A 15450-nucleotide genomic window follows, 5' to 3' on the forward strand; every position below is an offset into this window, starting at 1 on the left:
TGCCAGGTCCAGTCCTCTACGTGCCAGTGTGTGTGCTGGCAGTGCCAAGTGCGTCTTGCGGGCTCTTGTGTGGAGTGGGATTATGTTAATTTGTCCTTGGTGGAGGCACTCTCACCAACGCCTGCACACAATTGTCAGGAGAGACAAACAGAGAGAGGGGAAAGGAGGGAGCGAAGGAGTTGAGAAAACGAGTGGGAGAAAAGGTGAAGCAATTTGGAGAGGGGAGAACAGAACGAAGAGCAGGGAGATAGAGGAATAGGAGAGGCCTGAGGCCAACGAAGAGAAGCGGAGATGGAAGGAGATGAGCGGAATCGGGAATAATGAGGAGGAGAGAGAGAGACAAATGACTGGTGAGGCTGAATCAAGGTGGGTAAAAAAAAAAACAGTGAGTGTGAGGAAGAGAGATAGATGAGGAGGGTGGAAGATGTATGAGGGAGTAAGTGGTGAGGGAAAGAGACCGATTCAGAGAGGAAGGATTGCTCACCACCTTCTCACCTCGATTCTTCTCTGCTTTTTTGTCATTTTGACTTTATTATCCATAGTAAAAGCAGAGTTACAGACTTGTAATATGAGGGAAGAGAAAAAAAATGAGGTCTCTGGTCACTGATGCTGCCATTACACTGTATACATCTTAATAATTTAGCTATCAGACACCAAGTAGTAAACTAGTAGCTCCCAACCTTGGGGTCAAGGCCCTCCAAGGTCTAAAGCGATAACGTTTGACATCACAAAATGGCTGACAAGTTACAAAAGAACACATGAAATGAGGGATTTGGGGTCCTCTGCCAGAATTTTTTTAACATCAAACACTTAATTTCCTGCATTCTGGTGATTTTTATGCACCAATTTGTACCTTTTCTGCATCAGTATCTTTAATTTTGTCAAAACAAAAGTCCTCTGCTACTAACATTTACTTTTACTGAAGGGGACAAATGCAAATATTCTAAATACTGAGAGGGACCTGTCCCCTGTGAACCCTCTGAAATCTACACCTATGCTTTGCTGTAAAAATTAACCAGCAAAAAAGGTTGGGAACCAATAACTAAGACCTCCAAACTTTCCCATAGCTCACAACATGTAACACTTTCCTTGCTAAAACTTTCTTCCTGTCCTTCAGGCCCACTTGTCTCTGTTTGTGAGAGGGACAGGACTCACTGCAGTGTTTAGACTTCCCGTGTGTCTTTTGCCGAAAGAAGTCCTTCCAAAGTCGTGACAGAATGTTTGTGTGCAGCAGCAGCGTGTGCGAAAAAGTGCCACAGAGAATTTAACTCCCGTTCCTATTTGATTAGAAACAGTCTGAGTCGCTCATTAGTTGTTTGCACCTCAGTTGGATGTGTTTACCTGCTATCAGCACAGACGAGACATCCTACGGGGACTGGTGTGTGTGAGCGTGTGTGAAGTGCTGCCAAAGCTGAAGCTGCGCTGAGTTAGGGATTCGCGATTGGGAGGAGGCCAAGCAAGATCGACTCTGGACTTGTGTAACATTTGGATTCTTGCAGATTTAAGCATGTGTGAAACGGCTATCACTGCTCTTCCTCTGGAGTTTACTGTAAACTTAATCCTGTGTGAGTCCTGTATGTGTGTGTGTGTGTGTGTGTGTGTGTGTGTGTGTGTGAGTGTGTGGGCATTGAAGTGCTGGTTGTTCTCTGAGACAACACCACCACCTGCTTGTGACTTCTGGTAATGATCCCTGCTCTGATTTTGTTTTTTCAGCTGACACCACACTTTGTATGAGAGCTCGTTAGGATAACTCTGAAGCTCCTACTGCAAATTAAGAGGCTGCTATTATTAAACTTGCACCCATGATTTGGACTGTCAGAACGTGCTCAGGGTAACTTCTATTTTTGCATACAGCCAGTCATGTGTGAGGGGGAAATATAGCATGCCAGGAAACTAGAGGCTTTGAGGAAGGCACCTAATCCCCACCAGCCTGACTCTGACCGCTGACCTTTCTGTGAAACTACAACATGAGTTATCGAAAAGATCGTAAAAAGGTAACCTTATCTTATTGATCTTCCGTCGCAGGCCCAAAAGAATGAGAGGGAGTCTATCAGGCAGAAGTTGGCCCTGGGCAGTTTCTTTGACGATGGGCCGGGCATCTATACCAGCTGCAGCAAGAGCGGCAAACCCAGCCTGTCCTCACGGTAAGACCTCTGACCTCTGACATATTACTTCACTCTTAAACAACAAACATGTGACTTGTGGGTTTCTAGTACTTTGTGTGGTCTCATAATTTACAGAAGGATGTAATAAAGGTAGATCCTACACAAACGTTTAATGACGAATGTACATGAATTTCAGCAGTATACAGAAATTGAAAAACTGAAGGGTAAACATTTAGATTTACTGCCATGGGTATCGATAAAGAAAGGACAAACAGCGAGGAAGAGAATGATAGGGCTCTCACTTCCCCAGAGACACACACACACACACACACACACACACATACACACACACAGACGCTACTACCACCTCCTACACTGTGCCTTACTGGAACTAGATGTTCTGTAAACACTCAAGTGCTCTTTGTATTCCTGTGATTCGCATCACGTGGACTTCTCAATATTGCTGCAACAGATTAATGACTGATTGTGATGCTTGATGCCTCAAGATGACAGTAACGTGAAAATATGATACGCATGTCTGAGGTGGCAATGACACAAAGAGGCACTGTCGATATTTGAGAATTTCGCAGTCAGATACACCAGCTTATTTTTTTTACGTGAAACATTTTTATGAGGATCCCTTACATGTATTTCTTTTTTTAAGAACTGTGGAAAAATTAACCCCTGCGCACCATCTCCAAACCACAAAATGAATTAATTTGAATGCGTATAATTATACTCTTCGCTGGAACTTCTGTAATCTTCAGTTGTTAAGATCTGTGGCCAAGATATGTGCTGACAGAGTGAGACATTTTATAGCTAAAAGATAAGAAGTGTTCTCTTGTTACAAACCAAGACATTCTCTGTAAATGCTCTCAAACGTATCTCGGGGATTTCTGTCCTGCAGTTTCATTCTACTTATCAGCTGACACATTTACCAATATTAATGCTAATATATGTGCAGAACACTTATAATAGCAGATACATTAATCAGGCTCTACACTAAAGAGGCATCACGCTATATAATTATGAAAATAAAAATAATAATACAATGGATTTATATAGCACTTTTCAGGATACTCAAAGACGCTTTACAGAGAGCAACAACATTAATCCAAAAAAAATGAATTAGAATAAATAAATAAATAAATAAATAAATAAATAAGAATAAAACAATTCCATATGTCAGCTGCAGTGTTGTCAATATACTATATAATATAAATATTTATTTATCGATACATATCAATTCTGAGTATTCAAATCAGATTAGGTACTCATTACTCATCACTACATTTTCTGCAGCACTGATACACCGTCGCACTCTCTCGCTCTCTCTTATTGATAATGTTTGCTACAGTCTGCTGTTCTAACCAAGAAAAAAAGTCATCATTGTCAAGTTATAGCTTTGATATATTTATCTATTTATACCCCCATTTCAAATTTTATCTGTGGTATTAAAATGGCATTGAATAATAATAACAATAATAATAATAATAATAATAATAATAATAATCAAATAGTAAACTTTATTTACTATATGGCACCTTTCATACAAAAAATACGGCTCACATGAAAATAGACATAAAATTCGATAAAATCATAGAGTTGTAAAACTTTAAATCATAAATCAAGTAAGATTTTGAAAGAGCTGCAGCAACGTGAAGCGTAGATAGAAAAGAAAAGCGTAAAAAAAAAGTTTCAGACCTGTATCAAGAAGTCAGAGCTACTTAAAAGCTAAAGTGAACAGTCACGTTTTTAGCTGTCTTTTTAAAAGCTAGCTTCCCTGAGAACCTCCAATAAACCAGCAGCAGGTGATCGCAGTGTTCTTGGAGGCAAATAGTTAACAAGGGTCTCAGCCCATGTAGGGCTTTGTATACAAGGAGCCTTAAAATCAATTCTAAATGTAACAGGAAGTCAGTGCAGAGCAGCTAAGACTGGCCTGATTTGCTTTCTCCTTTTGGCTCTGGTAAATAATCAATATGCAATATTCAATAGAACTGAATATCGATGTTTTTTCAAGGTATTTTATTGAAGTTTGAAATTCTAGCGTCGTGACAGCACTAATCAGCTGCTACTTGTCAGAAAACTTAGTAATCAGTCTATTAAATTCAAGTTACAGGGAGGTTTTGATGCTGCCTCCCCCGGAAAACAAGCAATCGACCACTCAGGTCCTATTTTTATCGGGACTGATTGGATCTTTGCTGTGTAATCAATCAGCTCTGTTTGTAATTACTGCATTGAATAAGCAGATTATTGATTCACGCTGGGCCGGATCAACACCGAGTGATATTCTGCAGCTCTGTGGCACACAAACACCCCCACAGGTCCCAGGCAGAATGGCTCAGACCTACCGGAGGCTTCCTGGATCGATCCATATTGAAGACAAGAGGGGAGATGATTAAAGACACAAGCCCTCCTTAATTCTATCCTCAGCCGGGGCTTTGCTCTGGCGGTGAAGGCAGCTAGCATCTATTAGGATCTTCTCTCCCATTTTTCTTAATTTTTGTGCACATTTTCTCTCTTTAACACAGGGTATAGTGCAGACAGTTTGGTGTGCACTCTCGAAATCCTTTATTGAGGCAAAGCACTTTGTTGAACTCATCATAGGTCATTTGTATTAGCAGCAGTGCTGTCTGTTTTGGCCCTGGTCCGAGTCAGTTAGTGCAGAAAAAGCCTGACTCTTATCTGTATTTATGCTAATATTAACATATCGTCCCCTGTTTGAATCCATCTCTGTCTCTCCCTGCAGACTGCAGAGTGGGATGAACCTACAGATCTGTTTTGTCAATGACAGCGGCAGCGACAAGGACAGTGATGCAGATGACAGCAAGACAGAGACCAGTCTGGACACACCTCTGTCCCCCATGGTACGCACCGATGTCGACATTTGCAGAATTAAATCTTGAAATCACTACGTGTAATGTGAAATGTGTATTACGATATACAGGGTTGACAGTGTGAAAGTGCTAAAGCATAAAGATCCGATTGTGTCAAAGCGAGATTGAGACAGAATAAGAATGAAAGCAGTGAAACGGGGGACGTATTCATTATGAATCAGAGAGACAGCCAGCGGTTAAGTCGCTCTATGAATGTCTTTGCTCATGTTTTCTGGCCTGTTAACCAATTCACGGGCAGCAAATGAGAGGTGAATTGGAATGTGCTCGCCATGGCCATGGATGACTGGCCACATTAACCTCCCGTCAGCCTGAGACATGTTTAACAGGAAGAGAGGGAGAAAGAGAGAATTATCATCTCTTTACATGTTCATACATGTTTCCTCACATCCTATTTGATGTTCAATAACGCCGCTGCCAGCATGTAAAATCTACACACCAAAATGCCAAGATACATAAACATTAATTCCCTGGCCTCGCCTTTCTCGTCTTTTCTCCCTCATTTCTTATTCTGTTCATCGTCTCTGCCGTATTTTATCCCACAATGCTGTCTGTTCTCACTCTTCCTTCTCCCACCACGTCCTCCCTGCAGTCCAAGCAGAGTTCGTCCTACTCGGACAGGGACACCACAGAGGACGACTCCGAGTCTCTGGAGGACATGGACTTCCTGAGTCGACAGAAGAAGCTGCAGGCGGAGGCCAAGCTGGCCCTGGCTATGGCCAAACCCATGGCCAAGATGCAGGTGGAGGTGGAGAAACAGAATCGCAAGAAGTCACCAGTGGCTGACCTGGTCAGTGCCAGAATTATACAGTAATGCTGCCTCTGATTGTGAAGGTTTACATCTAATAAGAAAAACTTTTCCAGAACAAAAGGGGAATATTGGCGAATATTCTGTATGATTCATGTATATTTGACCTTACAGAATTATTGCAAAGGTAATGACGAGGGCAGAGAGTGATACACTGGAACTCCATTGATAGATCCATTGATTCATAGGGCGCATACTTTAAGAGAAGAGCTACTCCAACAAAGGACAAAGGCAGAGTTGCAGTTTCAAGCTTTTGGTTTTACTTTAAATGAGTATTTTTATATTAACAATGGATCACATGACTGCTGGCATGTGAAAGGGGTTTCTTGTAGTGATGAACTCACAGCAAATTATTATGCGACTGTCGTTCCCCTTTTCTCGACAGAGCTTTATAGCATGTCTCAGCTCACTGTTTAGGTTTTCCGGCCCACAGTTTTACTGTTGTGGTCCGTACTCTTCGCTCTCATCCGTGTAGTTTTTGGCAGACAAGTAGCTGTTTTCAAAGCTAGTGATGAGCTGGTGAGAGATGTGGAACATTTAGCAGTTAAAGAGCCAAGGGTTTTTCTCAGGGGTTTGTGGAGAGGAGAGTGAATATTGGACTTATATTTGCCTGGTGGCCAGAAACTCGAAATGAATTCTGCTCTCTCTACTTGCTAAGAAGTTTGCTATATTAATCAATTAATTAATTAATCATATTAATCAAGAGGTGATAATGTTAGTGTCACGTTGCTTGTGTTTTCCCTGCCCCCAAGTGGCCAAACATTGGTTACTGCAGGTTTAAAGGCACCATCATCTTACAGTATATCTGCTGGTGGCAAACAGCTTCTTTACTCTGATCAGATATTTCAGTGTTTTGTATATGACTGCACATTATTTGACATCACACTTGGTATTTATTAACTGTTGTTTCCTAAAACGTCCACCTGCTCCTGATGGTGATTTTAAAGCAAAATCAAAAGCTTGAAACAGCAAGTATTCCTCTTTTTGTTGCAGTAACTCACATTTAATATAACTTTGTCCATTGCTTTTAACAGTTTTAGAACGAAATGCCAGACGTATTATGGTCGATGTGTGTCATGTAACACTCAATATTTCTTATAACAAATTTCCATCATTTGGTCCATTAGTCAAAGCGTGTGAGAGTAGATGGGTGGGCTGTGTGTGATGATGTCACAGGAAGCCTCCTCCTCTGTTCCCATCCTTCCTCTGCTCCCATTTAGAGGAAGGAAGGTGATGACGACCCTGCTCATCATTATTTCATCCGTTTTCATCTGCCTCACTGCCTCTGCGGGAACACACACACCAACACACCCACAATGTCAGACTCACACACACCATATTTCCACCCGTACTTGCAGGCAGAGCCGCTTTACTTATTCAGAGAAGAGAGGGGCAGCTCGGCCTGGTCCATCTATAATTCATACGCCGGAAAGCATTGGCTGTGGTGTTTAGGGATGTAGCAGTGCTCAGCAGTCAGAAGACATCACTGTCACATCCGGACTGAACACACAGTGAATATTAAGATGTATTAAGGCTACAGCTGCCTGCCACAACACCAGAGATCTATTAAACTGAAGGCGTGCTAAATGCTCCCCTAGAACAGGGATTCCTAACCAGGGGCTACTTCTGCAGTTGCCTGGGATACATGAAAGGATTGTGGAGTGCCTCAACAAATGTGAAAAAATAGAAATTATGAATTGATGAAAAAAAATACAACCATACAAATAGGATTACAAACTGGTATAATGCTGGCCTTCACCAAGCTGAGTCAGTTGTAACACCTTTAAGTCACATGTTGCCACAGAAACTGCATGAAATAGCTAGCTAAAATTAAAGGACAAGCTAAGAGAGGATAAACATTTGAAATAGCTAAAAAATAAAATAAATAATTACCTAAAATTAATGAAATTTTTAGTTAAAGGAAGTGTATATATGGTTGAAATAGTTACCTAAAAGTTATGGATTAACTGTTAAAATTAATAGCTAGAAGTAGTGCATAAAAAGTTTAAATAATTAGCCATATATAACAGATAAACAGTTGATGGCATAAGGTAAATATAATAGATAAATGGTTTAAACAATTAGCTAAAAATAGTAGATAAATTGTTTAAACACCTAGCTAAAAAATAATGGATGAGTGAATAAAGTGATTAGCTAAAATTAATAGATAAAAGGATAAAATATTTAGCAAAAAATAGTGGATAAAATGATAAAACAGCTAAATATAATTTTTAAAAATGGTAAAATTTGTTAGCTAAAATATAATATGAATGGTCAAAATGGTTGGCTAATAATAACAGATAAATTGTTAACACGGTTAGTTAAAATTAATGAATAAATTCTTTAAATGGTTGGCTAAAAATAATATATGAATGGTTAAAATGGTTAGCCAAAATGATAGATAAAAGATTAAAACAGTAAGCTAAAAATAATGGATAAATGGTGTAAATGTTTGGCTAAAAATAACAAATAAATGGTTGACTCAGTTAGCTAAAAATAATATATGAGTGTCCAAAATGGTTAGCTAAAATTAATGGATAAATGGTTTAAGTGGTTGGCTAAAAATAACAGATTAATGGTTAACACTGTCAGCTAAACTTTTGAATAAAAGGATATAATAGTTAGTTAAAATTAATGGATAAATGGTCAAAACAGTTAGTTAAAAATACTTGGTAAGCCATTGAATTAATTGAATATATAAACAGTTGAAATAATAAGATAAAAATAATGGATTTAGTTGATATGATTAGTAGTAAGTGATGCATTAATGGTTGAAAGATCCAATGTCTACCTCTCGTGGTGACAATTAAATTGACAAAATTTGAACAATCCACTTAACGTAGTGTTTCTCAACAACCACATTAAATCAGTTAAAATGAACACATTTGAAACATGACGGGTGGTGTCAGTGAAGAGGTGCTTGAGTTCATCTGATAAAGAGATGAGAGCTTACGTCAGACAAAAAGGCTCTATAGAACAATCACTCTGCTGTTACTGCTGCCAGTTGGTTTAATTCACTTCCAACTAAACTGGATTGTCCTAGCCGCTCGTCAAGGACAAAGATTGGGAATTCGGCCAGAGCGGTAAGCCTGCATCCAACTGTCTGTCTGTGTACTGAGAGTAAATCTGTACACACAGAATCACTGAGCAAAAGCAAGAAAGCCATCGAGGGAAAGAGGGGGAGAGACTGAGATTCTACTGTAAAACCTCAAGTCCGAGAAGTGTTAGTAGTTCCTCATTTTGTTATCGAGTCATTGCTGGGGGTTTATTTGCTGGTATTGAATACCCAGGCACTAATTAGTTATTTAGAAGTATGATCAGTCTGCCACAGAAACTCACACAGCGGTCAGCAGGCTGGCCTGTTGAGTCAGGACCAACACCAATTTACAACCTTCCCCACCCGCTTTGTCTTTGACATCACATCTCTCTCTATGTCACTCTTCAGTCACCGCCTCGCGTGTGTGTGTCCAGTCACTCGAAACTGAAACTGTCACATGGAAGAGCCTCAAGTACAGTTGCATCAGTGCCAATGTGAAAGTGAAAGAGGGGTGAAAAACTAGCGAGGAGAGCCAGCAGCCAGACGCCCACGCGCACAGACACTTAGAGTGTGGCACATGCAAAGAGGGAGCGCTCACATTTTCTCACCTGCTGTTTGTGAAGACTGGAGATGAAGTGGGAGGGAGACAGAAAATGGGTGTTGGAGGGAAAGAGAAAGAATGTGGACCGGTTGGTTGGGAGTGTTGACAGAGGGAGAGTCTGGTAAACGAAAAGCAAATTATCTGCCCGTTTGTGGCTGAGAAAGCACACGCAATGCTTGGTGATTGTACTGCATGTTGTCGCCACACTTTGAAGTTGACTGAGAGCATGAAGCAACTGCTGGTGGCAATGGGAGTCATAAACACATACACAAAGCCAGCAGAGGCGCTGGAGAAATTAGGATTAAAGGTGATACTGAAAAGTAAAAGCTCTGTTTGGAGCTGTTTGGAGCTGCTCAGGTACTTGGTAGTACAATAATTGGCCTAAATGCAACTACAAAACTTCCAGGAGGCTGCGTTATAGGGAAGCCTTTCATTTTCACTCATAGGGAAATAATGTGTAGTTATTCACCCTGTGTACTGTCACTCCACGTTTGACTGTGACTATGCAACAGATGACTAAAGACTTGGGAATTTTAAAAGTTCCAGTGAAAAGAGAAATCAAATTGTACATTTAAAATGAGATAAGAAGTGAACCTGGTTGCTCCAGTTTGTATTGTACATTGTGGGATTCAGTGGGCAGAATCATTGCTGGCCTCTGCTGGAGAACGAAACCTTCACACAGTCACTGAGTTCATCTGTTTATTTGTACAAAATACCGACAACTTGTTTGTGACCAAACAGTAGTTTCTACTTGGAATCCCCTAACTTCACAGTCTCGCTACGTACAGTGGTGAACACCTTCAAGAAAAACTGATAATCCCTTTTGTTTTTCATCAGGGGCATTATCAGGAGAAGGCAAGAGTGTGGTTTTTCACAGAGAAAGCAAAACATGAGAAATAGAGTTCAAGCAGCAGATTGAAGTTGCACATACTGTCAGTCAGTCGAAACAGCTGTCTCTCTCAGTGGCTGATTTGATTTAATTTGGCTGCTGTAATTCATGCTGTTGGTAATTTTGACCAGATTTTAGCAAATGTAGGGCCACGACTGCTCATCATCAAATAATCTGCTGATTATACTTCATCAGTGAATATATTTAAGGGGACTTGTTATGCTATTATTTGCTTAAATCACTGAAATCAACTGGCCTATAGTTGGGACAGGCCTTTAATTCCTTTCACACAGAACTGTTAATCAGCAAAGATCAGAAAAGACAATCAGATTGTTTATTTAAACCAGTATGAATATTACTTGTATAAAAATTAGACTTCAGACAATATATCATTTATGAATAATTCATGTGATTTAGCTCCGACCAGACAGCACATCAGAGAGAGTGTGAGTTACGTCAGTCGAGGATAACAGCACCTGGCATACTGACACAACACAACTTTATCCTGTTGAAACAGTACTCACAATTTCAATTCATTTTTGTGAAAAACCCTTTTGATCCTTTACGGACTTAAAGAATATAAATAATTTAGAGGGTAATTTGTCAAAATGTGTAGCCACACCAGGCTAGTAAAGGGGACTGTACGTTTAACTGGGACTGGGCTTTTAATTGAGGATTTACGGGATGGATGGATGGATGGATGGATGGATAGATAGATAGATAGATGATAGATAGATAGATGCATCTGCTCCATTCATGTTACTGCAAGTGTTTAAGTTACACTGCTGCATATATCTAACATGCTAACACCAGGGAAACATGTAATTTTGGTCACTAATGTTGTTAATTTCTCCCCGTTTTTGGATCATATTCGTGCTCGAACATGTCCGGTTGTGTTTAGAAGCTTTAATAGGTGATTTTTCATGGAACAAAGTGCCAGTGTTCTCTGTTACTGTTATTCCCCAGCTGTAATGACAGTTTAGAGATGCCGAGATACGCAAGACCCACAAACACTGACCAGTTTTAGGATGGGGTTTTTCATGAGGGGGTCTTAAAGACAGACGTATAACAGAGTGTCTCAGACAGAGGGTGAATAATAATAATAATCTATATTTATAAAGTGCTTTTCAAAACAGAGTTGCAAAGTGCTTAACATACGATACGATATACGATATACTTTATTGTCCCATAGGGAAATTTGTCTTGGACTCATATTGACTCATGTCAATAATTAAAACAGACAAGACATGAAAACAACAACTTCAAAAAGAACTGATAAAAACACCTTCGTATATAAAAACTGAGGAAATAAAAGACAGTCTAAGTTAACATCTAACTCAAGTAAAATCAGGAAAAGCTCTCTGATCAAAATATGTTTTAAGAAAGGACTTAAAAGAGATCACTGACTCAGCCGGCCCTGATTTCCTCGGGCAGACCGTTCCAGAGCCTTGGGGCCCTGACAGCAAATGCTCTGTCCCCTGTAGTGTTCCAGCACAGACAGTGTGAGGAAAATAAAGTGTATTTTGAACATTAAAGCATATAAACATGTTCTGGTAGAAACCCAAAATGCAAATATGAAAATGAGCATAATAAGTCTCCCTTAATTGATTTGTATAAAATGTGCCAGTTCAGGGACTAAAAAAATGGGACACACGTCACATTTGAAAATCCAGCACCAGTTAATGTTTGGCGTTGTTGCTTAATAAATGATTTTGAAAACTGATATATTATCAACATTGATGTTTATTAATTTTCTGTCAACAGATTGGTCAGCCAACACATTCATTCTGATTCTGATTATTTATTTAATGATATATCTATAAAATTCAGATAATTATATGTCCATGAGTTTACATTAATGTACAGTATCTTTGTGTTGCGGGACTTAAATTGTTTGACTCAGTTGACTTTAAAGAGGAATTTTATAAACATATGAAAAACTACAGCATGAATATTTTTTTTCTTTACAGCTGAACGTTGTTTCAGAGAAAGCACGGTGTCTTCCGTCTCTTTCTCATGTACTCTGTGTCTCTGTGTGTTTTCTCGGCAGCTTCCACACATGCCTCACATCAGTGAGTGTCTAATGAAGAGAAGCCTGAAGCCCACCGACTTGAGAGATATGACACTGGGGCAGCTCCAGGTTATAGTCAATGACCTGCACTCCCAGATCGAGAGTGAGTTGACCACAAACACACCAACAGTACAGTGCATACACACATACACAGAGTCTCTGGCCTCTGCTTTCATTTGCTGAAATGAGCAAGAGAGCGAATGGGGAAAAACATGCACATGCATACTGACCCCTACCCTTTCTAGTGGATGTGAAAGTACATTTATATATGTTAGTCAGTTCAAAGAACGGTACCAGTTAACAGCTTCCCCTCAGCATTTACTGTCACGACACTGTACAGATCATTGATCCTGCTACTCAGGAATGAATAATCTCTCATCTAGCATAAAACAGCTCCAGAAATCCCCATGACTCCTAAATCATGAGCTACTTTTTACTTACAAAACAGACTTTCCCCTTAAAATCACTTTTGTCAGTGCTTCATATTTTCTGGCAAAGCTGAAGGAACAATAGCTGAAACATGTGATTTGAGGGCAACCGCTGATGTATGGTCTGACTGTCAGTGCTCGTAATGTTTTGGATTGCTTTGTGAGGTCACTTTATGAACCCATGGTGGGAGGTTTTAGGCAGTCACATACTTTACAATATATGATGTAGATTTATTTATAAGGGCCGCAGTAGTGTGTTATCTTTAACTGTGGTCATTGCAGTGTTGAAAGTATCCCTGCTTTGTCATGATGATACTGAGACATGATTTTTATATTATTCCTCATATTATCTGCCCCTCCAGGTCTGAATGAGGAGCTTGTACAGTTGCTGCTGATTCGGGATGAACTACACATGGAGCAAGATGCCATGCTGGTCGACATAGAGGACCTCACCAGGTGATGAGGCACTTTCTGAGGAACCGAGTCACTGCGCTCACCATCTCAGCTGGGGTTTTTGAGGGGAAAAAAGACAAATTCATTTAAATAATAAAACTGAAAATAGAAAGTCTATATTTTAGTTTTTGCCCTCACAAAGACCAAAACCAACCTCAGTAGACCGAATCTCTATAACGTAGTGCTAATAAGAACAATCAGTCACAGGTAGACAACTGGTAATTGGTTTAAATTGTAAAGATATGTGAAAATGTCACACTTGTTTATTTCTGTTGTCATTTTCAGTCGTAACTGTGCTTATTTTATAAACTGTGTTGTTTTGCTAGTGTGTAGAGTAAAATTTTTTAGCCACCCAGAAAAATCAATATTAGTGTAAGTGTACACTATATGTGGAATGTTGTCTCCGTTTTACCCGACACACTAACCAGTCCAGACAGTGGTAGACCAGCAACTCCTTTGTACTGCTTAGTAAAATTACTGTTTTTTGAGTTAATGGCTCCAGTTCCCATCAGAATAGACTGTCTTACAGCAGGGGAAAGCAGATATACAGTACAGGCCAAAAGTTTGGACACACCTTCTCATTCAATACGTTTTCTTTATTTTCATGACTATTTACATTGTAGATTCTCACTGAAGGCATCAAAACTATGAATGAACACATGTGGAGTTATGTACTTAACAAAAAAAGGTGAAATAACTGAAAACATGTTTTATATTCTAGTTTCTTCAAAATAGCCACCCTTTGCTCTGATTACTGCTTTGCACACTCTTGGCATTCTCTCAATGAGCTTCAAGAGGTAGTCACCTGAAATGGTTTTCCAACAGTCTTGAAGGAGTTCCCAGAGGTGTTTAGCACTTGTTGGCCCCTTTGCCTTCACTCTGCGGTCCAGCTCACCCCAAACCATCTCGATTGGGTTCAGGTCCGGTGACTGTGGAGGCCAGGTCATCTGCCGCAGCACTCCATTACTCTCCTTCTTGGTCAAATGGCCCTTACACAGCCTGGAGGTGTGTTTGGGGTCATTGTCCTGTTGAAAAATAAATGATCGTCCAACTAAACGCAAACCGGATGGGATGGCATGTCGCTGCAGGATGCTGTGGTAGCCATGCTGGTTCAGTGTGCCTTCAATTTTGAATAAATCCCCAACAGTGTCACCAGCAAAACACCCCCACACCATCACACCTCCTCCTCCATGCTTCACAGTGGGAACCAGGCATGTGGAATCCATCCGTTCACCTTTTCTGCGTCTCACAAAGACACGGCGGTTGGAACCAAAGATCTCAAATTTGGAGTCATCAGACCAAAGCACAGATTTCCACTGGTCTAATGTCCATTCCTTGTGTTTCTTGGCCCAAACAAATCTCTTCTGCTTGTTGCCTCTCCTTAGCAGTGGTTTCCTAGCAGCTATTTGACCATGAAGGCCTGATTGGCGCAGTCTCCTCTTAACAGTTGTTCTAGAGATGGGTCTGCTGCTAGAACTCTGTGTGGCATTCATCTGGTCTCTGATCTGAGCTGCTGTTAACTTGCGATTTCTGAGGCTGGTGACTCGGATGAACTTATCCTCAGAAGCAGAGGTGACTCTTGGTCTTCCTTTCCTGGGTCGGTCCTCATGTGTGCCAGTTTCGTTGTAGCGCTTGATGGTTTTTGCGACTCCACTTGGGGACACATTTAAAGTTTTTGCAATTTTCCGGACTGACTGACCTTCATTTCTTAAAGTAATGATGGCCACTCGTTTTTCTTTAGTTAGCTGATTGGTTCTTGCCATAATATGAATTTTAACAGTTGTCCAATAGGGCTGTCGGCTGTGTATTAACCTGACTTCTGCACAACACAACTGATGGTCCCAACCCCATTGATAAAGCAAGAAATTCCACTAATTAACCCTGATAAGGCACACCTGTGAAGTGGAAACCATTTCAGGTGACTACCTCTTGAAGCTCATGGAGAGAATGCCAAGAGTGTGCAAAGCAGTAATCAGAGCAAAGGGTGGCTATTTTGAAGAAACTAGAATATAAAACATGTTTTCAGTTATTTCACCTTTTTTTGTTAAGTACATAACTCCACATGTGTTCATTCATAGTTTTGATGCCTTCAGTGAGAATCTACAATGTAAATAGTCATGAAAATAAAGAAAACGCATTGAATGAGAAGGTGTGTCCAAACTTT

General features: G+C 40.2%; 1 protein-coding gene across 6 annotated transcripts in view; it reads left to right on the forward strand.

Annotated features, from left to right (window-relative positions):
- Nucleotides 1-15450, forward strand: part of schip1 (schwannomin interacting protein 1) — a 293359-nt gene that overhangs the window by 275811 nt on the left and 2098 nt on the right. For all 6 annotated transcript variants that reach the window (XM_033631317.2, XM_033631320.2, XM_033631319.2 and 3 more), the window contains 5 exons: nt 2026-2144; nt 4855-4972; nt 5592-5789; nt 12385-12508; nt 13196-13289. In XM_033631317.2, coding sequence (XP_033487208.2) covers nt 2026-2144; nt 4855-4972; nt 5592-5789; nt 12385-12508; nt 13196-13289 — 653 coding nt within the window. The remainder of the gene's footprint in view (nt 1-2025; nt 2145-4854; nt 4973-5591; nt 5790-12384; nt 12509-13195; nt 13290-15450) is intronic.

This window comes from Epinephelus lanceolatus, chromosome 4 (assembly GCF_041903045.1).
Source record: "Epinephelus lanceolatus isolate andai-2023 chromosome 4, ASM4190304v1, whole genome shotgun sequence".
NCBI lineage: Eukaryota > Metazoa > Chordata > Actinopteri > Perciformes > Serranidae > Epinephelus > Epinephelus lanceolatus.